The sequence below is a fragment of the Spinacia oleracea genome, chromosome 5 (assembly GCF_020520425.1).
Source record: "Spinacia oleracea cultivar Varoflay chromosome 5, BTI_SOV_V1, whole genome shotgun sequence".
NCBI classification, from domain to species: Eukaryota; Viridiplantae; Streptophyta; class Magnoliopsida; order Caryophyllales; family Amaranthaceae; genus Spinacia; species Spinacia oleracea.
In genome coordinates, this window is record NC_079491.1 from 12,769,712 (window position 1) to 12,791,664 (window position 21,953).

General features: G+C 34.0%; 2 protein-coding genes across 2 annotated transcripts; one reads left to right on the forward strand and one right to left on the reverse strand.

Annotated features, from left to right (window-relative positions):
* Positions 1 to 418: 418 nt before the first annotated feature.
* LOC110795636 (glycine-rich RNA-binding protein 3, mitochondrial) lies at positions 419 to 12,916 on the reverse strand. Its single transcript, XM_022000660.2, has 11 exons — positions 12,761 to 12,916; positions 11,663 to 11,820; positions 11,515 to 11,583; positions 10,549 to 10,655; positions 9,961 to 10,089; positions 4,037 to 4,184; positions 2,574 to 2,717; positions 2,431 to 2,499; positions 1,578 to 1,684; positions 1,037 to 1,181; positions 419 to 976 (listed from the first exon to the last, which is right to left on the reverse strand). The coding sequence occupies exons 2-11, from the start codon at positions 11,796 to 11,798 to the stop codon at positions 684 to 686; spliced, it is 1,347 nt and encodes a 448-aa protein (XP_021856352.2). The 5' UTR covers positions 11,799 to 11,820; positions 12,761 to 12,916; the 3' UTR covers positions 419 to 683.
* A 4,719-nt stretch (positions 12,917 to 17,635) lies between these two features.
* Positions 17,636 to 19,964, forward strand: LOC110795635 (presenilin-like protein At2g29900). Its single transcript, XM_022000658.2, has one exon. It carries the CDS (start codon positions 17,844 to 17,846, stop codon positions 19,113 to 19,115), a length of 1,272 nt encoding a protein of 423 aa, XP_021856350.1. The 5' UTR covers positions 17,636 to 17,843; the 3' UTR covers positions 19,116 to 19,964.
* The last annotated feature ends 1,989 nt before the right edge of the window (positions 19,965 to 21,953 follow it).

Sequence of the window (21,953 nt, forward strand, 5' to 3'; positions counted from 1 at the left end):
ATTAATAAGTTAATTCAAATATATTAAACTCCGCACCGGTCAAACCGGTGCTAGTATTAAGGGACGGAGGGAGTACTAATTTTTATTTTATAGATCTATGTTAGAATTGATGGTAATGTGTGTGATTTAATTAAGCATATTGATAGTTATTTCTTGTTCAAACAAAATTCTTGCACTCTGATGTTGAAAATTTGGTAAATAAGTTGCCCATAATTGGCTACTTCTAGATTACCAAATCTGAAAGCTTTCAATGCCGAAAATCTGTTTCAGGGCTCTGTTCTGTTTGACTTATTTCATGTAAAATAGGTTGTGCTTCTCGATTGTGCAACATCCATCGCAAAATTCTTAGGTTTGGCTTCCAAAAGAGGATATGGGTGTAAACTGTAAAGGTTGAGAGGACAACCAAATACTAAACATATAGGGAAAACTTGACATTTCTTATAGCAAAAGAGTTTTAACATGTTCTCAGATCCATGAGACAATATACTAAACACCTTCAACAACGACAAGATAAACGAGTATATGGAAAATAAACAACTATACTGAGATTGTCCTAACGACAGAAACAATTGTCTGACATCATATTTGTTGCAGGGATTAAAACTTCGTTTCTTTTCTTCCGTTTGAAAAGAATAGCCATTATTTTTATGTTGTCAGCACTCAAAACTAGTCTTTAAGAAAGATCAAGCCCTTTTAGCAAAGTCATCATCATCCCCAAAGTTATCTTCCTTAGAATTGAAGACTCCTCCAGTACCATCACCCAAGCCACTGTTGCCAAATTGATCTGTAGAACCACCCTCTGGGCCGCTGCTTGGGAAGCCAGCGTCGGGAACACCGAAGGGATCACTTCCACTAACTCCACCAGCAACATCGTAACCACCACCTCCAGAGCCTCCACTAGGAGCATAACCACCGCCAGAGTTGCCTCCATAATTTTGACCACCTCCATAATTTTGCCCTCCTCCATAGTTCTGCCCTCCTCCATAGTTATGCCCTCCTCCATAGTTTTGCCCGCCACCACCATATCCCCCAACACCTCCTCCATAGTTTTGCCCCCCACCACCATAGCCTCCACCACTATAACCGCCGCCTCCGTAACCTCCACCGCCATAGCCGCCGCCACCTGCTCGAGGTGCTCTATCTGTTGCATAATTCACCCTCACCGTACGACCTTGCATATCCTGCAGAATTGACGAACAAAGTGCCATGCAAACCATAAATATCATAATCAAACACACAAAGTCTATGTAACAGTACATATTGAATTTCAGAAATACTCAAGACCCTGAACCATAGACTAAAATAACACGATAAGATGTGAAAACCTAAATATTCTACAAGTACTGTACAGTAGTAAGTGTACAAGACTAAACAATCAGTGGTGTACTTTACATGCATTGAAGCTGAAATATTGAAGCTATTATGCATTACATCATACCATTTGGCACATAAAGAAAACAAAAACAAAAACAAAAAAACATAAACCACTGAAGGCTTTGGAGTACCTAAGAACAATGTGTATCATATATTATGTTCAAGAAACAACTTAGGAAGAAGAAACCAGAAATGAATTATACCTGTCCATCCATAGCCTGGATAGCACTAGAAGCCTCTTCGCTAGAAGCAAATGTGACAAAACCAAACCCTCTAGATCTGTTCATCTCGCGATCAATAATGACTTTCGCTGCAAGAGTACATGGACATTATCAAATAAATATCCAAAAGGTGTCTACACTGTCTACTCCGTAGAGGGCAGGATATTCAACATGTGAGGACGGCAGGTCGGCAGCGGCAGGATTAAACATCTATTGAAAAAATTGTAGTTTCAACCAAGGTCCATAAAGCCAGATGTTAAAAATAATAAATTACTTGAGACATCTCACATTATCAAACTAATTGCAATGATTTATAAGTTATCCATTTCAGCATCAAGTTTGGGCAGTAGCATTAGCTTAAAAGTCATACACGTCAATTCCTTGGGAACTGTTAAAATCTTAAATAGGATCAGGCAATTTAACACGTGATTTTTATAGAGGTAACTTAGAGGTTTATAACTAGAACACAAAAATGTTGTTTTCCCTGTTTTACGAAACCCATAAGAAACAGCAGACAGATTGAAGTTGCTTTCATAATCCTTTTTACTACATTGAGGCGAAAAATTGTTTCCAACCTACATATGCTATCAGTCTTCTAAATGTACATTCATGTTCAAAATATACACTTAATTTTGAAGATAAAAATACAGGTTCACCTAACTCTGCTACAACAGAGGCAAACAAAGCCTTACTTGATATCAAACAGTAGCAAATTACAGATACCGTCATAAATAATAACTAAAATCTTGGCAAAAAGACAGCAAAAAAAGGATCCCACACCACCACAGGGCATGGTAAAATATTTTAATATGTAAACAAACACAAATATACATACCTTCAATAACTTCACCATATTGAGAAAATGTTTCCCTTAAAGTTGTCTCATCTGCAGCCCATGGAAGACCTGCAATAAACAGCAAATTGGTTTAGACAAGGTCACTACAGATCATTAAAATTCAAGAGGAAATGTAAATATACCTCCAATAAAGAGTTTTGAAGATGACATGCATCTTAGAGCCTGATAAATAGAAGGGTTAGATACTAAAATTTGTGAGGTGACCTGCTTGCTCGCACTCTGTTTGAGTATATTGCCAACTTTACTGAAGAATGCCATAGCTAGACCTACAAAAGTAAGTTAAAAGAGAAGGGGTTCAGAAAAATAAGTTCCACTTTCCCCTTATTTTCTATTAGCAAAGTCTGGCTCCCATATAGATAGAGCAAGGCTATTCAGCTACTATGAACCCAAACTAAATGAGAAAACCTAGCACAATCAAGCTTCAATCACATTTCATAATATACGAACAAAATCGCACATCACACCTTCTACTAAAATACACTAAGCAAGCACCAAGATTTACCCAAAAGTGTGGTTGGTTAAGCCAATCTAACATTCAGGACAATACCAGCAATGTATAATCAATCAAGGGGTGGAGGGGAAAACCCCTTCTCATATCAACCCCCACCCCGAAGACTATTTCTCTTCCATTTTGGCTCCGTTTGGTAAGGCGTAAAACGTTTTCATTATAAAACAATTTTCCATGAAAACAGTTTTCAAGGGAAAATACAATTTCAAACTAGTTTTCCTTTGTTTGGTAAGTTAAAGGAAAATGGGAGAAGATGGTGAAGATTGAGTGGAAGAAAGGAGAGGGAGGTAAGGAGAAAAGAAGGAAAAGTGGTTTCCCTCCCTTTCAAATGGAAAAGGGTTTTCCATCATTGAGAGAGTAATGGAAAATTGTTTTCCATCCCTTACCCAACCAAACAACGTAAAATGATTAAAAAAAGGGAAAATCGTTTTCCATGAAAACGTTTTACGCCCTACCAAACGGAGCCTTAATCTACAGATCACAATGCACATACACCCCGAGATTTTGATACCAACCAATACCCAAAAAAAAACCAACGTCGACACCAATGAAACTTCCCCCGTTCCACAAAATGGGCCATTTCAAATTATCTTAAAAAATAACCCCAAATTAACACTCACAAAACCCTAAACCCTATGTAAAAAGTGGATTAAACAGAAACACCTAGGTCCTTATATATTAATCCAACAAACTCATACAAGAAAACCTAAATTCAAACCTTAAATCGTGCAAAACAACCTCATTTTAACACCGATACGGGGTAGTAAAAAAGATCATAGTCAACCCTCATTTCCAATCCTAATTCCACCAATCTCCACAACAACGAAACAATACATAGCCAACATACATTTACAAACCAAATCAAACACTTCAAACAGTAAAATAAACCAACCATAAAAACAAAAACAGAAAAGAATAACCAAAATCAAAGCAAACGATAAAATTCATGGCAAAAAATGCATCATTGAACAGCAGAGAAATCAAGAACAGTAATCAAATAAACTCAATTAATCAGAAACCAATTGCAAAAATTGATGATTAAATCATGATAATAGCTCAAAAGTTAGAGAGAGAAACCTTGAAATGAAGAGTAGTGCGATGCTTTCTGGGTTTGGAGTCTATAAACCCTAACAAGGGTTTTTGATCGAAAATAAAGAGACCTTTGAAATTGGATAATCAGGGATTTTATTGAGAGTGGGAAGGTGTAGAATACGAATGGTGGAGATATGATTAATTCATCGTTGATGGATTATAAGTTGTTTTAAGCCGTTGGATTGGATTGAAACGGTAATTTGAGGATTTAATGAAAACACGTGATTGGTTGTGTTTTTTTTTCCTTTTTTTTTTTGATGGAAAGTGTTTTTTCTTTTTACGTGGCCTACAATTACTTTATACTTTTATGAATGTCTTTATCACTCTTCTAATCTTGTTACACTAGTCTTGTATGCACGCAATGCGTGCGATTATAAGAAATAATTTTTTGTTATTATATTTAAACCTGAAATAAAATGTAAATAATATAATATAAATGCGATGCGTGTGAATATAATAAACATATAAGTTAGATAGAACTGAAGACATATAAACAGATTGATTAAAATGGTAAGAATTTATTTAAGAGGATAGATTGATTAAAATGCTTCTTTGGGCTTTTCCTATTGGGTAGGTAGTCATCATATTATCTATTTTATAAGTGTGGAGGGTATTTTAGTAATTCAAGAGGGACACCAAAAGTGAATTTACTAAAATAACCTCATCTCTTCACTTATGTAATAGAGAAGATTACCTCATTTTAATAATTAATCAAATGACACATCTATTTATCTATTACTTACTATATACTAAAAGAGACACCAATAATGACACGTGTCGATTCCTGATACGGTTTTTTTCGGTCAAAAACCACTTTCCCAAAAAAGTGTATCTGTTTTATTTTATTTTTATTCTCTACCTTTTTTTATAAACTATTTATGTGTGGAAATAAAATTTAGTTTATAAATTATGGCAATAATAGATACGACGTAATAATAATTATTTTAAATTGGTAATATTTAGTCAAATTGTTATATTAATAATGGAAAACATATCACTCAATATTTTGGTCAATCACCATATTAGCATTTAAATATGTATATTAGATGAATAAATTTAAACGAGTATGTTAAAAATGTTATAACTATGCAGTAATTTAGGAGATATTCAGTTAAATATTTTGTAAAAAAAATAATAAAAATCCGTGCGTGCACGGGATCTAATCTAGTAAATAACTAGATTAGGTCCCGTGCACGCACGGATATTTAAAAATTATTATTTGACCATCTTTTTAAAAAAAAATTAATTGAATTATTTATCCCTTAAATCTATTGCGTAATTAATAATCTCGAATGTACTCGTTTTATCATATTTTAACATACTACGTATTATATATTTTATATGTTTAATATGATGATCTGACTAAAATATTTGATATATTTAATATGCTAATTTGACCAAAATATCGAGTAAGAATATTTTCTTTATTGACATGACAGTTTGACTAAAATTTTACCAAAATTTTAATAATGGCATATTCCATAATCCTATATTTTTTTTCCATATATAAATATTTATACAAAAGGAGAGAAAATAAAAAAAGAATAAAATAAATATGTATTTATAAATATGTATTTTTAGGAAAGAGTTTTTGGCGCGAAAATTTTTCACCAGAAAATGACACGTGTCATTCCTGGTGTCTCTTTTAGTATATAGTAAAGTAATAGATAAGTTGAATAACAACTACAATTAAAATCTATCCGAATAGAGATTTTATGCTCAAATCGCATACTACAATATTTGTTCTAAATGCTTGTAATTCGTGCTTCAAATTTCAAAACAATGTAAGACAACCAATAGAGTATAAAACTACAAAAACTTATACTTCCTCCGTTCTTTAAATATCGCATCATCTTAATTTTTGCACTATTCACACCACAATTTTGGCCATTTTATGTGATTTACACGTAAAAAAAAATTATCCTTATACGGAGACGTGGAGTAATGTTAGATTTGTATCGATATATATTTTCTAAATATTAATTTTTATAATTTTTATATATATAATTTGAGATATTAAGAGTCAAAGTACGGCATTAGAGAAATAAAAATCAACCATGGTGCAATATTTAAGGAACGGAGTAATTATAAATTTGGGAGTGATTATCCACTAGCCCCTACTTCATACTCCGTACTAGTCTTATATGCACGCGATGGTGCGAGATAATTCTCTATATATTATAATACAATAGTACTACGTACCCCTATTACTTCGTATCACCTCTAATGCGCCCTTATTAGAAAATAAAATTTCTCTCTGATTTGTATATTTTGATTATGAACGATTCGAGGGACGACTACCATCGAAAAGAAAGAAAAATTAACAGCGAGATTAATGTGATCAACCAATATATAAAAAAATGAACCATATAGAATTTTTACGTTCCTTTTGTTTGACAACCGAATATGAAGTACAATTTTAGAAGCTCTCACAATATCAAATGGAGATTGTAAAATAAAATTGTGTAAAATCATGCATGAAACTTTAATTTTTCGAATATTTGTCTTCCGACCCTTTTCAATTTAAATTTGACTTATAGATTATATATATTTTGTATATTATTCTCTACATGAAATATAATTTTCTTCCACCTATAATGTTATAACTTTTTGGTTAATAATTTAATATAGATAGACTCATAGACCCTAAGAATTTGTCAAAATATGTTATATTTGAAAATTACATATTTCCGTATCATCTTGTTTTTTACACTATTTATAGGTTCACACTGGACATTTGGTCATCTTTTGTGATTCATATCTAAATAAATTATAATTCGATCAAATGAAATCTTGTTAGATTCATATCGATATATATTTTCTAAATATTAACTTTTTATAATATTTCCTTATGCATAATTCGAGATATTAAGGGTCAAAGTATGTGTTGAAAAACGTAAATTCAATTATAGTGCAATATTTAAGGAACGGAAAAACTATTAAATTAATACAAACTAACGGCGTCAATTGAATAGCACATGTGATCTACAACAATCATTGCATGTTAATTTATTAACTAGTTATCTCAAAAATACTATTCACGTCTTCTGATTTATAGCTTGTTTCTTTTCTCTCTCTCCCTCCTCTCTCTCAAACTCTAGCCTCTATTATTGATTTTTGAAGTGGCTTCTATGCAATCTTTGTTTTTTGTTCTTTTTCTTCCTGTTTTGTTTGTTTGTTTTTAGGTTTACAATAACGCTTCTTTCTTTGCGATGATCTTTTCTCACTCGAAAGGCAGGGCTTTTCTTCTCCTCCATTTGAGGAAGATTTTTTCTTGTTTTTTCTATCATCCATAAAATTGTTCATTTGTAGAGATTTATGCAGAATCGCAAAAGTTATCAATTTGTCGTATACAATCGGATAATTTAGATGAAAACGACCCTCGTGACTACAAAAAATCGTAGATCATCCCTTCGAGAAAAAGCTGTATATTCCAACGATATTTCCTACAATGCAAGATCTACTCAACGACCGTAGTTTGATGAAAGAAACCTTCATAAGTTCATTTGACTCGATTTGTTATTTATTTGTTAGATTCAAATTTACTTTGTAGATGTCGTATAACTTTTTATTAATGGATTACTTTTACTATAAAAAAAAAACAGTTATCTCAAAAGCACAATTAACAATAATTTTTTTTAAAAATAATTAATAAATAGTGAAAATAAAAATACGAAACATGAAAACAAAGTTCCTTTGTTTCCTCTTATTTCCACTTGTTTAAAGAAAGATAAAGGAATTATGTTCAAATTAAATAAATACATGAAAAATACAAGATTTCAATTTATAATTAATTAATTACTTCGTATAATAGATTCGATAAATATACAACATGCAAAATTGGGAATAGAATGCACCCTAAAAAATTACCGTCAAATCTAATCTAATCTAAAATATACATATATAAAGGAGGCATATTTGCTGAACTATTAGAGCGCCACCTAGGATTACTAATGGTTCCGGCCAATAAAAATGAGATTTCTAATTTATTTTTGAATTAAACAAATCGAGTGCCACGTAGATAATAATTAGGTGCCACGTAGATAATAATTGGGTGCCACGTAGATATTTTAATTAATTAATTACTAATATATACAATTCTCCATCTAAAATCAAACACTCTAATATTATTAAAAAATAAATCTAAAATAAAATAAATAAAATTCAATTTAAAAGCAAACATTAGTCCAATATTAGAGCGCCACGTGGGAAATCTAATATTTCGGCCAATAAAAATAAGATTTCAAACTTAATTTTGAATTAAAAAAGTCGAGTTCCACGTAGATAAATATTAAGTGTCACATAGATATTTTTATTAATTATTTATTTATATTACGCATATATAATTTCATCCAAAAAAAACACTCTCATAATTAAAAAATAAATCTAAAATGAAATTCAATACAAAATAAAAAACTAATCTAATATAATATTATATATATAAAGGAGGCATATTTGCTGAATTATTAGATTGTCACGTAGGATTAATAATGTTTTCGGCCAATGAAAAATAAGATTTTAAATTTATTTTTGAATTAAAAAAATCAATTGCCACGTAAATAATTAATTAGGTGCCACATAGATATTTTAATTACTTAATTACTAATATATACAACTGCATCTAAAATCAAACACTCTAATAATTTAAAAATAAATCTAAAATAAAATTTTTCCAAAACCAAACACTAATCTAAAATAAAATAAATAAGATTCAATTTAAAATCAAACATTAATCCAATATTAGAGCGCCATGTAGGAAATCTAATGGTTTCTGCCAATAAAAAGTAAGATTTCAAAATTAATTTTGAATTGAAAAAAAAGTAGAGTACCACATAGATAAATAATTAATGTCACGTTGATATTTTTATTAATTAATTTTTAATATTACGCATATACAATAATTTCATCCAAAAACAAACACTCCAATAATTAAAAAAAAAAAATCTAAAATGAAATTCATTGCAAAATCAAAAACTAATCTAATATGATATATAAAATTGGTATATACATAAGATTTTTATTTAAACATAACAATTTAATAGAATCTGTGCATCGCACGGGCTAAAATCTAGTATATATATAAAGGAAGCCTATTTGCTGAATTATTAGAACGCTACATAGGATTAATAATGGTTTCGGCCAATGAAAAATAAGATTTCTAATTTATTTTTGAATTAAAAAAATTGTTTGCCACGTAGATAATAATTAGGTGCCACGTAGATATTTTAATTAATTAATTACTAATATATACAACTCTATCTAAAATTAAACACTATAATAATTAAAAAAATAAATCTAAAATAAAATTCATCCAAAAACTTAATGGTGAAAAATAAGATTTCAAAATTGTGAATTAAAAAAAATCGAGTGCAACATAGATAAATAATTAAGTGCCACTTAGAAATTTTTATTAGTTAATTATTAATATTACGCATATACAATTTAATCAAAAAACAAATACTCTTATAATTAAAATATATAAAATTAAAATGAAATTCAATGCAAAATAAAAAAAACTAATATAATCTAATATATAAAATTGGTATATACATAAGAGTTTTATTTAAACATGACAATTTAATAGAATCCGTGCATCGCACGAGCTAAAATCTAGTTCGTTATAAAGCAACAACGAAATTAAAAAACAAAGATGAATCTAAGATGTCGAACCAAATTCAGACCCACACATTTGCCAAATAAATCAACATTCGAATAAGGTATATGTTAAATTCCAATGTTGTACAGCATGGTCCAAAATTCATCGCCATTTCCCAACCTTGAGGTCAGGGGTACCAGACTATAATCCATTACTAAAAAGGACAGGGATACATTGTAAATTTATTAAATCTCAACATTCCTAATATTGCCGGAAAGTATCAAATGAGCGTATGTGAATGTGTGATTAATTAATAGCCACCACCACCAAAACCTCCCTCTCTACCGCCACCATAGCCTTCGCCACCGCCATAGCCGCCACCACCTGATCTTGGTGGTCTTTCTGTTGCATAATCCACCTTCACTGTACGACCTTGCATATCCTGCAGAATGACAAAGAAACAGTCATGTAAACCATAAAATACCATAATCAACCATAGAAGTCTTATGTGACGGAACACATATTGAATTTCTGAGAGACTCTATAACCTAAATTTAGATGAAAAGAAAACTCTAACATATGAAAACCTAAAGACTACCAGTACACTTCACATATAGTACTTCGTATTCGAGTAATAAGTGTACAAGACTAAACACACTTTTCAGTTTTCATGCATTGAAGTTGAAGTATTGGAGCTTTTATCTGCAAGAAAGATAGTTGATACAAAATACGTAATGCAGTACATACTTTTATGTATTTCATCACATGGAAATCATTGGGCAAATAAACTAAAGAAAAGACAGAATTAGTGAAGACCTAAAGAGTAATTTTAAGAACAATGTCCTTCATATATTCTGTTCAAGAAACAACTTAAGAAAACGAAACCAGAAATGAATTCTACCTTCCCATCCATAGCCTGGATAGCACTAGAAGCCTCTTCGGTAGAAGCATATGTGACAAAGCCAAACCCTTTAGATCTGTTCATCTCACGATCAACAATGACTTTTGCTGCAAGAGAATATGGACTTTGTCAAATTATTATCCATAAGGTCTCTAGACTCTCTACCCTACTAAAAACAAAAGAGAGGGAGGGCGCAGAAGATTCAATATGCATTCATAGGTTAACATGTGCGAGGACAGCAGCAGGAGAAATATTGAACTTCCATTATAAAGTAGAAGTTTCAGTTTCAACCAAGGTCCATAAAGCCAGATCTTAAAAGTAATAAATTACTCAGATATCTCACATATCTAACTAACTACAATGATTTAAAAATCAAAAAATTTCAACTTCAATGTCAAATTTAGGCAATCCTTCCATTCTTAGTACCATTAACTTAAAAGTCATACTCATCAATTCCTCGGGTACTGTTAAAAGCTTAATTAGGATCAAACAATTTAACACGTGATTTTGATCAGACGTTACTTCCAGATTTAGTATAAGAACACATAAATGTTATTTTTTCCTGTTTTAAGAAACCCACAGGAACACTGGTAAATTTTGAAAGCACATATTGAAGTTGCTTTCATATTCTTTTTACGTGTAGAAAAAATATTCAGTTCCAACCTGCATAAGCAATTAGTCCACATAATGACATTTGAAGTCTAAAATATCAACTCCATTTTGTAGCTATATAAATACAGGTTCACCTAACTCTGCTACAACAGATGCAAACAAGACCTGACTTGACATCAGATAGTAGCAAATTACAGAATTTCTCATTAACATTCATTGTCCTGGAGTCTTAACTGCAGCTCTCGCGACATGTTTTAACTAAAATCTTGACGAAAGTACACCAAAAAGAGGATTCAATACCATCATCGGGAATGGTAAATGTTTTAAGATGTAGACAAACACAAAGTTACATACCATCAATTACTTCACCATATTGAGAAAAAGTTTCTCTTAAGCTTCCGTCATCTACACCCCATGGAAGACCTGCAATGAACCGCAATATTGGTTCAGACAAGTTCACTAGAAAACTCGTTAAAGTTTCTGAAAGGAAGAGTGGACCTACCTCCAATAAAGAGTTTTGAAGACGACATGTATCTTAGAGCCTGGTAAATAGATGGGTTAGAAGCTGAAAATTGTGAGGTGACCTGCTTGCTTACACTCTGTTTGAGTATGTTCCCAACTTTACTGAAGAGCGCCATAGCTGCAGTTTACAAAAGGAAACTAAAAGGAAAAGGGTTCAGAATAATGAGTTTCATTTGCACCTTCTTTTCTATTAGTAAAATGCTAAGGCCGCTAAATATAGAGTAAGGCTATCAATGGACCCAAACCAAACGGGGAAAAATAGAATGACACTACCATAATCAAGCTTCAATCACATGACATTATATGAGAAATGTTTCTTAAATATATAATACGTGAACAAGATCGACAAATCACATCACATACTACTGAAGTCAAACACAAAGCAAGCACAAAACTTTACCCAAAAGTGTGGTTGATTAAGCCATCTAACATTTGGAACGACACAAGACTAATGTATAAACGATCTACGGGGTGAGGGGGATGCCTTTTCGTATCCCCCAAGACAATTTATTTTCCATTTTTTCCACAAATACAATACACTGTATATTTCAAACCCAACTAATAAAATAAATAAGCTACCTTTGACACCGATTAAACTTACCCCTTCCACAGAATGAGCCAATTCCAAAGACACTCCAAAATAGACCACAACTAACCGTCACAAAACCCTAAACCTTAAACCCTAAACAAAAGGCGGATCTAAACAACACCAACCAGGTCATTATCAATACAACAAAACCTGAATTCAAACCCTAAATCGCTCAAAACAGCCTCATTTTAACAATGTACACAAGGTAGTAAGAAAATCACAGGAAACCTTCATTTCGAATCCTAATAAACGAAGCCATACATATCCAGTATAAATTTGCGAAACACTTCAAACACATTCATGAATAGCCATAAAAATAAAATAAGCAAAAGAAATCGAAAGCAAAAAATACGTTCATCGGAAAAAATGCAACACTTAACAGAGAAATGAAGAACAATTATCAAAGAAACTCAACTAATCAGTAATCAATTGCAAAAAGTAATGATTAATTCATGAAAGAAAACAGGTCAAGAGTTTAGAGAGAGAAACCTTGAAAATGTAGAGTAGTACGATGCTGGGTTTTGGAGTCTATAAACCCTAGCAGGGTTTTTGAACGACAATAAAGAGATCTTTGAAATTGGATAGAGAAACAGGGTTCTTATTGAGAGTGGGAAGGTGTAGCGTAAGGATGGCAAGTGATTTACCGATAGATTTACGGTTGTTTTAAGCCGTTGGATTGTACTGACAGGGTAATTAGGCTCCGTTTGGTAGGATGTAAAACATTTTTATAGAAAGCAATTTTTTCGTTTTCAATCATTTTACGTTGTTTGGTTGGGTAAGGGATGGAAAACAATTTTCCATGACTCCCTCCAATGTGGAAAACCCTTTTCCATTTGTAAGGGAGGGAAACCACTTTTCCTTCTTTTCTCCTTACCTCCCTCTCCTTTCTTCCCTTCAATCTTCACCATCTTCTCCCATTTTCCTTTAAGGTACAAAACAAAGGAAAACTAGTTTGGAATTGTGTTTTCCCTTGGAAAATATTTTTCATGGAAAATCATTTTACGATGAAAACGTTTTACGCCCTACCAAACGGAGCCTTAGAGGGTTTAGTGAGATTAAGGGGTGTGCCAGGTTCAAAACCGGTCCGGATCGGACCCGAACCGGTTAGACTGGACCGGAATTTTTTGAGTTCAGGGACCGTAGACTGGACCGGACCCGGACCGGAAAATTCAGATCCGGACCGGTTTTGCATCGGCTTTGACCGATTTTTTTTATTTTGGCGATTTACAATCTTAAACTCAATTTGTTTTTACAACTTTATCTTTTTACAACCTATCACTATCTCATACATCACATTGTAAGCTCAATATATAAGGGGATAACCGGATAAAGGCCAAAGACATATAAAAAATCCAAAGTATTTTTGTGTTGGGGAGATTTATGTACGTGGGCTACAAGTTGGGCTCTTTCATCTAAAATTTTATTTTTAAAATTATTTTCCGGGTCACCAGTCCGGACCGGAATTTTCGGGGTTTTGACCGGACAGAAACCCGGAATCGCATATTTTCAACGACCGAGGAGCGGACCGAAATCCATTGGTTCGATCTGGTCCAGTCCATGCAATTCGATCCGGTTCCGATCCAATATCCGGTCTGGACCGGCCGGACCGTGCACACCCCTGTGAGAACACATGAATTGTTGTAATTAGTTTACGTTTTACAATTTAACACAACAGGAGACGGATTCCTTACCTTTTCGATAGGAGTACACAACATTGTAACCTAAAACATCATTTCGAATGAATACAAAAACTCTTAGGAACATACAAAAATCCTAACACTAGTCCTGCCATGGCCCAATTGTCTAACCCTTAGACCTGGCCGACCGAAACTTCTTGTACCCCTTCACTAGGGACACACAATCATGCCGCATATAACAAGCTCTCAAAACTGCTCATTTTAAACAGATTCTAAAAACTTAAATATGTCAAAATTCCCAAATCTACCTCTTTTTAATAAAATTCTCAATCTACTGTCCACGTCAGCAATGAATTCAGCCTTTTTTTTACAAGTGAACACAAACACGCCAACTGAGGTAAAAACTCAATTAGAGGTTGGGGTTGGGGTTGAGAATAGTTTTTCCCCATAAAGGCGTGCTTTGCCTTTATTTTTCAGAATTTTGTTATTTTCTTCTAGTTCTATATATAGTGAAACTGCCAATTCAATTGCGGCTTGTGATGAATGAAACCACCAATTCAATTGGCGGTTTTATAATTAATGAGAACGCCAATTGAGTCAGCGGTTTATAGGTGAACCGGAAAAAATACAAAACACCCAATAATGTGGGCGATAGGTTGTGAATTACATTGAAAAGGGACATATTTTGGGAATTTCGACATCTTTAAATATTAAGAATCGCTCATCATTCATATGTAAAAGTTAAAATAAAATAAAATTATGGAACTTTACATTGGGACGGATCTATTAAGATAACACGTGACTAAGCTATGTTTTAACTTATCTATATTATAGATTACTCCTTAATAAGGATATATTGTGATCAAATTTATTAAATTTCAATATTCCTAAAATTGAGGGTGTGTATATCGAATAAAAAGTGTATGTGTTTATTAATTAACGGGACATGAGTGGAATAAGTTTATATACAAATATGACGATGCACCAACTTAATTTTCACTAGTAAACTGCAATAAACATTGTACAACAAACAATTTATTTAAAAGGCCTCCATAAGAAAGTGTATATATTACGTGACATACACCTTTTGCATTTTTTTGACAAATAAGAAAAATTACATTAGGAGGCACTCATTTCGAGGGTTGCACCTAAGTGGTCACTATGAAGAATCGAGAGGAGTAGAGGACTATTACAACCATCAATATACATTAGTCATAGACTAGATGTTCTATATTAACTATCCAATCAGTTGCTCTATTTGTTTCAGAGTAGATATGTTGTATGTGTCAGGTTGGAATGTCGCAAGGATCTTGATGTCTTTTATAAAATTCTGTAATTTCTAAAGGATGGACCATGTTCCCTTAATAAGAAGAAGGTTATCACCTTCTATTAGTAAATTGGTGATATTGAGTTTCAAAGATTCTTGAAAATATTTGTGGAGAGCCATGGCTTCATCTAGATGGATTGTTGTGTTGCCAAGCTGGTGAGTGCATGCAGATACTTGATTTCCATCTGAATTGCGAGCAATAGAACCTGCTGTCGTGTAGGTAGACTTCTTGGAACCATCAAAGTTAAGCTTGTAGGCATTGCGAGGTGTAGGATATCATCGGACAAGAATTGGCACTGGAGTGGAGGTGGTGGATGGGGATGGATTGGTAGAGTAAGGGGTACCTCTTAGTTGACGTGAATCGACTTGGAGACACAAGTCTCATTCCATGAATGTCGTTGAACCTTTAAAAAAGCAACAATATTTTGAAAAAGTAGAGAGAGCAGATCCTCAATGGCAACACACCAGTTGAGACTAAGAGTAAAGAGTTATAGTCTCACCAGTTGAGACTTGGAATTCAGCAAGAGAAACAAAATGTTTTGACACGGCAGGATTAGGATCAACATTACCACAAACTAAAGGCCCCAAAGGCAGCGATGGAGTAACAAAGGGTTTATGATTGGTCACAATAGAGTGACGATGGAATTTATGATTCGAGTTTATAGCAAAAATACGAGGCTTTGATCTCTTTTGGGGAGAACTGTAAGCCAGTCATCAACAGTAGGCTCAAAATAGCCTTCACCATCAAGAGTAGTGCTATCAAAGCTTTGCAACAATAAGCTCCAAAGTCCAAACAATGGTTTTTTTTAGATCAAGCATTGAGAGTAGGCCTGGTTATCGGACAGGGTAGTCCAATAGACACCAGGGTCGGGACAATTTTAAAGGGTCGTGACCCTTTATCTTTTTATTGGACAAGGCTCATACAGGGTATTTGTTTATAGGGTTGTTATAGGGCTTTTCTTAAAAGGCCATTAACATTAAATGAAAATACAAGGGTCTGAGTTAGGGTCCAGTAAATTAAACGGCTCTCCTCCCCAATATTCATCTCATCTTTCTCTCTCCTCTCCGATAGTTGGATACTTGGATCTCTTGTGATGGGGTTTGGAAAAATTCAATAACCACAACATCTTTTCTCCATTCTATCTGATGTTGATCGCCGTTTGGTAAGTATCAGTTCCTCTGTACTATGCAATTACTAAAGAAAACAGTAGCAAGAATCTCGAATATGAAGAAATTATTAGCGATAGAAGGATTGAGAGAGAGAAAAACCTGGAATCAGATTCACACATTGTGAATTGGTGATACAACTGCGGCTAATAAATTTGTGGTAGTATTTAATATGAATCCTGATGGTTTCAACCGGTTAAAGAATAATTGTGAATTAGAAATAATGGATTGATTTGAGTTTGAGTTCGAGGTTAAGATTCCGGAAAAACAAGAATATTCGACATGAATGACTGAGTGATTAGTTTAGGATCCAATCTGATAATTTTACACACCCTTTTGTAATTAAGGCTTGTGGTGTTTCTTTTCTTATTGCATTTGGGTAATTGTTAGTTGGGAATGTAATTGAAATTTAGGGAAATGGCTAAAGCACGGTTAGTGTTTGATAGAAAGTCTAATAGAGAAATGAGTATGCAATGATAGTCTTACATTGTTCTTGAGAGTTTGCAACAAAACCAAGAATTTACATTGACCAAAAACTTGTTCGTATTAGATATGCTTGACCACAAAAGTGACCCGCTATAGGTCCTATTAGCTTTTGACTATGACCCTGACCCGACCCTGGCCCTGACCCGCACGTATTTTTCCTTGACCCGCAAATGTCCCGCCCCGCTAGTGACCCGCCCCGACCCGCCCCGACAAATAACCAGGCCTAATTGAGAGTATGACCTGGAGAACCACAGAAAGGCCAAGCCTCCCAAACACCTTCGTAAGACAAGATTAACTCTTGAACATCTTAAATATGCGTCATTCTATGCTATCAACATGTACGAAGTATATAATTTTTAAAATTACAAGCTTCCCTTTAATTCTACACTTAGCTACTTGTCTCAATTTTACTCCCAATTCATACCGAACTAGGAACAATGTGTGGCTTTCTATATAGGATGAAGGAAGTGGGAAAACATTTTTTCACTCTATTAGGACCATGCAATTCTTCTATTTGTCATACACGAAACTATCGACAAGAAAACATATACGGAGTACAAAGTACCTCTGATAACATGGATAAAATTGATGAATTTTCCATCGTTATCCCAATTTTTATCCATATGATTACCCAGTTCCACCTCATTTCATACAAAAACAATCCATTAAATTTTATAAATACAAGGATTTGTATGATGATAACACAACTTTAAAATTTCCAACAACAATTAATGGAATTCCATAATTAATTGGGAAGAAGATGCTCCAAACTTGAAAATTGAACAAAATTATGAAAGATCCACTCTTTCACCCAAAAAAGGCCAAACCCATCGTACCTCATCTTTGGGTGGTCAATTTTAACCCAGAATAGGAAATAATATAAAGAAAAACCCCCCAAATCAAATCCAAATTTGGATCATCAAAACCCTAAAAATCGAATCAAATTCGAACTCAAATGGACAGAAACGAAAGACCCACAAGCGTAATCGACACATTAGGTGAAGAACTAGTCAGGATCATAACCCCGGTTTCAATTTGCATGTTCTTGGTGGTAATTTTGGTGTCAACCCTAAATTCCGATTCATCATCTTCATCTTCCGATTCAATCACCACGATAGCTAATTTAGCTTATGACGAGAGCAGCTCAGATTCATTTTGGGACAAATTTGAAGGTGCCCTTTTGAATTCTCTAGTTTTTGTGGTAATTGTGACTGTTATTACCTTCATTTTGGTGTTCTTATTCTATATTAGGTGCACTGGTTTCTTGAAATATTATATGGGGTTTTCAGCTTTTATGGTATTGGGGTTTATGGGTGCTCAGATTGCTATAATGTTGATTGCAAAGTTGAGTTTGCCTATTGATATCATCACATTTGCTGTGGTTTTGTTCAATTTTGCAATTGTGGGTGTTTTGGCTGTGTTTTTGTCGAAAACTGGAATCTTTGTAACTCAAGCTTATTTGGTTGTGATTGGGGTGTTGGTTGCGTATTGGTTTACTATGTTACCTGAGTGGACTACTTGGGTGCTTTTGGTTGCAATGTCACTTTATGATTTAGCTGCTGTGTTGCTGCCCGTTGGTCCGCTTCGCCTGTTGGTGGAGCTTGCAATATCTAGGGACGAAGATATACCTGCGTTAGTTTATGAAGCTCGCCCTGTTAGCATTGATGAGTCGGATGGTGTTAGTCAGAGGAGGCTTTGGAGGGAGAGAAGGGGTAATGGAGATCAACAAGAGAATATGAATAATGGGATGAATTTGGAGACGAGTACAGATCACCGAACACTATCATCTGTTGGAAGCGGCCTTGGTGAGAGAGATATGGTAAGAACTGAAGAAGGACGGGTGCCAAATAATGATCAGGGTACTTCCGTGCCATTGCTTGAGCATAGAATGAGGGTTGAACTTGAACAGCATGTTTCAGATGATGGTATGGCTTTTGAAGGAATTGGTTTGGGATCTTCTGGTGCTATTAAGTTAGGACTTGGGGATTTTATCTTTTACAGTGTATTGGTTGGTAGGGCAGCAATGTATGATTATATGACGGTGTATGCATGCTATTTGGCAATAATAGCTGGTCTTGGAATTACCCTGCTGCTTCTGGCTGTTTATCAGAAAGCTTTGCCTGCTTTACCCGTGTCTGTCATGCTCGGGGTGTTGTTTTATGTCTTGACTCGGTTTTTACTTGAAGAATTTGTGGTGCAGTGCTCCATAAATTTTGTTATGTTCTAGCGCTGTATATTACTTGTAATTAGCGTCATCTTTGAAGCAGTGACTCTTGTTCAACATTTGGGTGCCAACAGCTTGGTCACAATTTTTGTTCTTCTTTCACTGTGAATATATGGATAGACACTTGTACTTGAAGATAGATTCCCCCTTCTTTTGGATCTTGTTGTGAAAGGTCTTCTCAATAGTAAATTGTCGGTATTGTCTGTAACTGAATAAGTATAGATTTTGAGTTAGTTGAATGAGGCAATAGTGCTTAAATGGCTACAGTTCTGTGGAGGTACTGTGAAAGTCTATATGAAGATGGAAGCACTCTCTAAGGTAGTCCTAGGTGCTCACCAACTTCTGTTTCACTGGAAAGCTGAAAAGAAGCCAATCCCATCCTTTGCCACATACTTGGAACTGGGAAATGGGATGTTCGGAATTAAGAATATGCTCGAGGGTGAAAGTCTATGGCAACATACATATAAATTGAAGTATTTGATGCTTGAATCACCTGTGCGACTAACAAGATTTTCCTGGTTTACCCTTTTAATCATATAGAAGTGGCATATTTGGCTTCTCTTGAATGGAATGGCCGAATGACATTAGCCATCTAAGATATTGAGATGGAATTGTTTGTAAATTGTGTTAGTTCTGCTGAAGTAGCGGGAATATTGCTAGCCAGTATTACTGTATTAGAAGAACGGTGCTGCTCACAGGCAAGAGAATGTAACAGAGTTATAAGTCTTTTTTCTTTCAAGATTGGTGCAATAACTTCCATGGAGATAATGTGGTAAGAAACTAAGAATGATATTGATAAATTCCTTTCAGATGCACTGTATGTGTTAATTTAGTTCTGCTTGTTCAGTTGTTTGCGACCTGTCAATCTTGTTCGATTGCCTTGTATGTTGTGACATTAATTTCATACAGAATAATAGGATATCATTGTGAGATATTACTTGTGTTGACTTCCTAGTTCATACTATTAAACACACTCTGCTATTGGCAAAGTTTCTAACTCATAAACTCTTGTAGACCAAGTCCTAATTTAACAATGTGGATTTCAAACCTGCGAGGATTAAGTTCCTAAACCTTTGATTGAATATACTAGTCCGTACGTAAGTGCAGTTATGCATGAAAGAAAGTTTCACTGTTGGGAGTTCTTGTCAGAGATGATTATGACAAAAAGTCTATTGGTAAAGGAAAGGTTTATGCTAATTAAGATTTAAAAGGTAACTGAGATCTGGTGGGTTAGGGAAAATCTTTCCTAATTTCTGAGTGAATTCAGAAGTAACAATGTTTGCTTTCATCTGTCCTCAATGGCTTATGTTATCAAACGAGTGTAGCCATGAAACAGTGTCATCTTTATATCACTCTTCCTTTTTGCTGGCAATTGAGGGCTTGTGTTATCAATTTTGTTTCATGGATTTGGTATTATGAGCTGTTGTTGTTTCTGAACTTTTGGACGTAGTATAACGGTATACTGTAGACTGTAGTGAGCCTTATGATCCGAAATGTAATACTTCCTACAGTCAAGCATATTAATTGCAATGATCGGTAAGTTCTTACAGTCCTACTCATAAGGTATGACCACAGAGAAAGAGTCCCTTCATTTCAGGGTGTCGTCTAATTCATTATGTTTAATGTTTGTTGTGTTTTTTTTGTCCATAAATGACAATGATGTAGACGGGATTTAATCCAACATCTTGGGTCCCCTCCCCTTCTCTCGAGACTTTATCAGGCTGCAGGAGTTGAACATTCTGTATCTTCATCCTCTTTCGATTGTCTGCAACATTAACAGGCCGATTTTCTGCATCTATGTCGTCTGATCTGTCATTTTGATGCATTTTGTATATTCCCTGACTTGCATCACTGGATATCTTCAGCTGTGTATCTTTCAAAATCCTCATTTCTTTGCTTATCCCCACTAGTATTCATAAATTTATCTTGATTTGATCTTGAACTCCCTTATGCCTTCTAAAGTTTTAAGAAAATGTTTGTGCAGCTGGTATTAGATTATATGAGTCTGGTATTAGATTATTTTGCTGAGGTTCAGTTTTGAATGTTGTAAGATGTCATATTGTTTTGATGTAGTCCCGTACTGTCGTTACATTCATACCAACGTAAATAGGTAAATCATTTGCATCGTGCATGAGCTTGATGGCGAAGAATCCATGTTGCAGTAAAAAATAAAATCTGATGGATTCCTCTTGCTCGTTTTATCTGAAAGAATCCTTCCTCCCTCCCTGCTGAACTGAACTTTTTGTTTTCAGGCTGGACTTTGATTACTGGGCAACTTTTGATGAGATCTAAATTCGATACCAGCTTTCACTCTAATGAGAAGTGGATGGTAGACCTTAATGAATAATATATCCCTTGTTAATCTTGTATTATGACATGGAATGCTTTTACGTTGATGCGTTGATCCCTTTTTTCCCTCTGTAAATGCTTTATTAATCATACCCTTTATTCTATGTAGTGCTATATATGAGTACTATATTAGGATAAACGCCTAGACAGTGCGCACTGTACACCCCAATCGCAATAAACAAGTGTTGCTTTATAAGCATTTGTGAAGTCCTGCAGAAGCCTCTTATATTCTAAGAGTTTAAAAGATAATTGGGAATTAGTGTATAATCTTTTCAAGTGAATCTACTTTTTTATTATTCTGCAAAAAACATTATGTTTCTCTTAATAGCATATAGGAAAACAACAGACAACCCATCTTTTTCGAGTACGAATCTCACAATTCACAAATGAGAGATTTTGAATCTGATTCTAATTTCAACACTTCATATCGTTTTTTACCATCGCTCAATAATCCATCCGATTCGCATTAAGAAACTAACTTTGGATATGGGA

What these genes read in the sequence shown, in the direction of transcription:
- LOC110795636 (XM_022000660.2), bottom strand. Translation starts at nt 11,798, where the DNA reads ATGGCGCTCTTCAGTAAAGTTGGGAACATACTCAAACAGAGTGTAAGC. An exon ending in ATATGGTGAAGTAATTGATG is followed by an intron (nt 10,656 to 11,514) that starts GTATGTAACTTT and finishes ATTCTCTTGCAG; the next exon opens with CAAAAGTCATTGTTGATCGT. An exon ending in TCCAGGCTATGGATGGGAAG is followed by an intron (nt 10,090 to 10,548) that starts GTAGAATTCATT and finishes GTCATTCTGCAG; the next exon opens with GATATGCAAGGTCGTACAGT.
- LOC110795635 (XM_022000658.2), top strand. Translation starts at nt 17,844, where the DNA reads ATGGACAGAAACGAAAGACCCACAAGCGTAATCGACACATTAGGTGAA.